The 2,300-nt window shown below is 42.7% G+C and overlaps 1 protein-coding gene across 1 annotated transcript; it reads right to left on the reverse strand.

Moving 5' to 3' along the window:
- Positions 1-122: 122 nt before the first annotated feature.
- Positions 123-1,759, reverse strand: LOC121940367 (solute carrier family 2, facilitated glucose transporter member 1-like; the record flags this gene model as incomplete). The annotated part of the gene is made up of 3 exons (XM_042483151.1): positions 123-227; positions 399-586; positions 1,597-1,759. Coding segments are annotated over 3 exons (456 nt in total), but the record flags the coding sequence as incomplete, so codon positions are not given.
- Positions 1,760-2,300: the final 541 nt, after the last annotated feature.

The following is a 2,300-nucleotide window of genomic DNA, read 5'->3' on the forward strand; positions in this document are numbered from 1 at the left end:
TTTTATTTTATTTTATTTTATTTATTTGCTCATTTTCAGGTAGTTTCCTTAAGTCACTCATTGCCCAGGTTTCAAAGAGTTAAACACGTGAGGCTTTTTGTTCTGGTTCTTTTGTGACTCACAGAAACCACAGTGAAGGCAGTGTTGACCACTCCTGCACCAATGGTTGCATAGACGGGCTGGGACACTCCTGCTCGCTCAAAGATCCCAGTTGAGTAGTAAAACACCTAAAGATGGAGACATAACACAGGGAACAGAGTTTGTGTTAGTGTATTTACACAGTCGCTCTGCCTATGTAATGCCCTTCAGGTCTCTCTTGGCATCCTGATATATTCCCAAACCCTCATCCCTCCGACACTGAACAGGACAGACAGCTACACTCTGTTTCTCTGACTTACAGCATTGATTCCAGACAGCTGCTGGGAGAGCTGCAGCATGATGGCAACAAAGATGGGCTGGCGGTACATGGGCGAGCGGAACAGCTCAGGGATGGTCACCGTCTTCTCCCTCATCATCTGCTGGCTCTCCTCCTTCATCTCTTGCATGTCCTCACTCACGTCCTCAGTGCCCCGCAGCTTCACCAAGACTGGAAGACAATAAATCTTCAGCCTGGAGAGGGATTAAAGGGTAACTTCTGCAATTTTCAACCGGGACCATTTTTCCCATGTTTTTGTGTCTAGGGGTCTAATGGGAACCACAATTTTTAAAATTGGTCCAGTATTGAAAGCAGCAGCTGCCAGCTTGCCATGTAACCAGATGGGGCAATTGTGCACTGTCACCGCACGTCCACTAAAAGTGGTTATTTTTTTCCACAGACAGGCTTAGTTTGTTTCTCTGAGTGTCTGATGTGTCCTTTTACTTTTCACTTGATCCAGTTTATTGTGCCTAAGTTTTACTGAGTATAGCACGATATTTTGGTGGCACAATTCAGTAGTGTGCAAAAACAAACACTTTTTTTTCATTTATCTATAATCTTTTAGATAATACTAAACTATGTTTTCTGTTATCCAACACAACAAACCATTCCTGGCAACACTCTTTCCAACTCTCACTAACAGTTTTAGCTTTGTCTTCCTGCGACCTCGTGAGATTTAAAAACACTGCGTCTTCTTGAATGACATAAATATACAAAAACAAACAATTTCAGACTGCCTGTGGCAAAAAGAACCACTTTTAACTGGTTACACTGCGCAGCTGCCGACAGGTGCCCTCTCTTGCAATACCGAACCAATTTCAAAAAAGTTCACTTGAACACAAAAACATTGTTAAATACGATCAAGGTTGAAAAATGCCACAGTTACCCTTTAATAAAGCTGCCCCACACTGAGGGGGCCACATGTGTTTGGCAGGCTATGTGCAAAAGATGAGGTATAAGCGCACATCTGTGCCAGCTCATTTCACTGTAGGAACTTGTAGAGAAGCATGAGTGAGTTGGTATTTGAGCACAGTGATTGTCATAACTGCTTTCACTCTTGACAAAAATGATGTTGCTTTACTATATAGTTGTGTTTTTTGTGAAATGTATTTGTGTGGGGGAAAAAGTGCATCTGAAAGTGTGTGTTTGTGTGTGTGTGTGTGTGTGTGTGTGTGTCTCACTGCTGTGTGCTTTGCTCTCCTCGTTGCAGTTGATGAGGAGGTAGCGGGGGCTCTCGGGGCAGAGGGGCAGCAGGGCACACTGCAGCATAGCCGGCAGCAGAGTGAAACCTAACAGGAGGGGCCATTGGGAGGCATTCCCCATAATGGATTCAATTCCAAAGATCTACATAACAAACACAACAAACTGCTTACACACACTGTATACAACACTGTACCATATAACCATGAGAAAAATGTGTTTTGTAAATGGCCAATGGACCAGGTAGAGCGGGTTGTCCTCTAATCGGAGGGTCAGCAGTTTGATCCCCGGCTCCTCCAGTCAACATGTCAAACTATCCTTGGGCAAAATACTGAACCCCAAATTGCCACAGCTTTGGCTTATATATAAATACATATACATATATATAAATACATATTTCCCCCAAAATATTTTTCACTGGGAATCTCCTGCTGCAGCTCGATTCACAAATTGATTTTTTAAAGGGAATTATCTGTAGCCAATTAGATGCCTCCTTGCAGCCAATCACATGTGTAGATTAGAATATTAATATGATGACAGGAGTCAAGAGGTCAACCTCAACATAGTGTCGTATTTAGCTTGTTTCCCCTGAAATAAAATGTTCTCATGCTGTGAATGATTGGTTTTGCTAAGTTGTAACGTTAGCTCAGTCAGTTAGGCAATGCATAAGTCACATGTTGATGGA

The sequence above is a fragment of the Plectropomus leopardus genome, unplaced genomic scaffold, assembly GCF_008729295.1.
Source record: "Plectropomus leopardus isolate mb unplaced genomic scaffold, YSFRI_Pleo_2.0 unplaced_scaffold8495, whole genome shotgun sequence".
Classification (NCBI taxonomy): Eukaryota; Metazoa; Chordata; class Actinopteri; order Perciformes; family Serranidae; genus Plectropomus; species Plectropomus leopardus.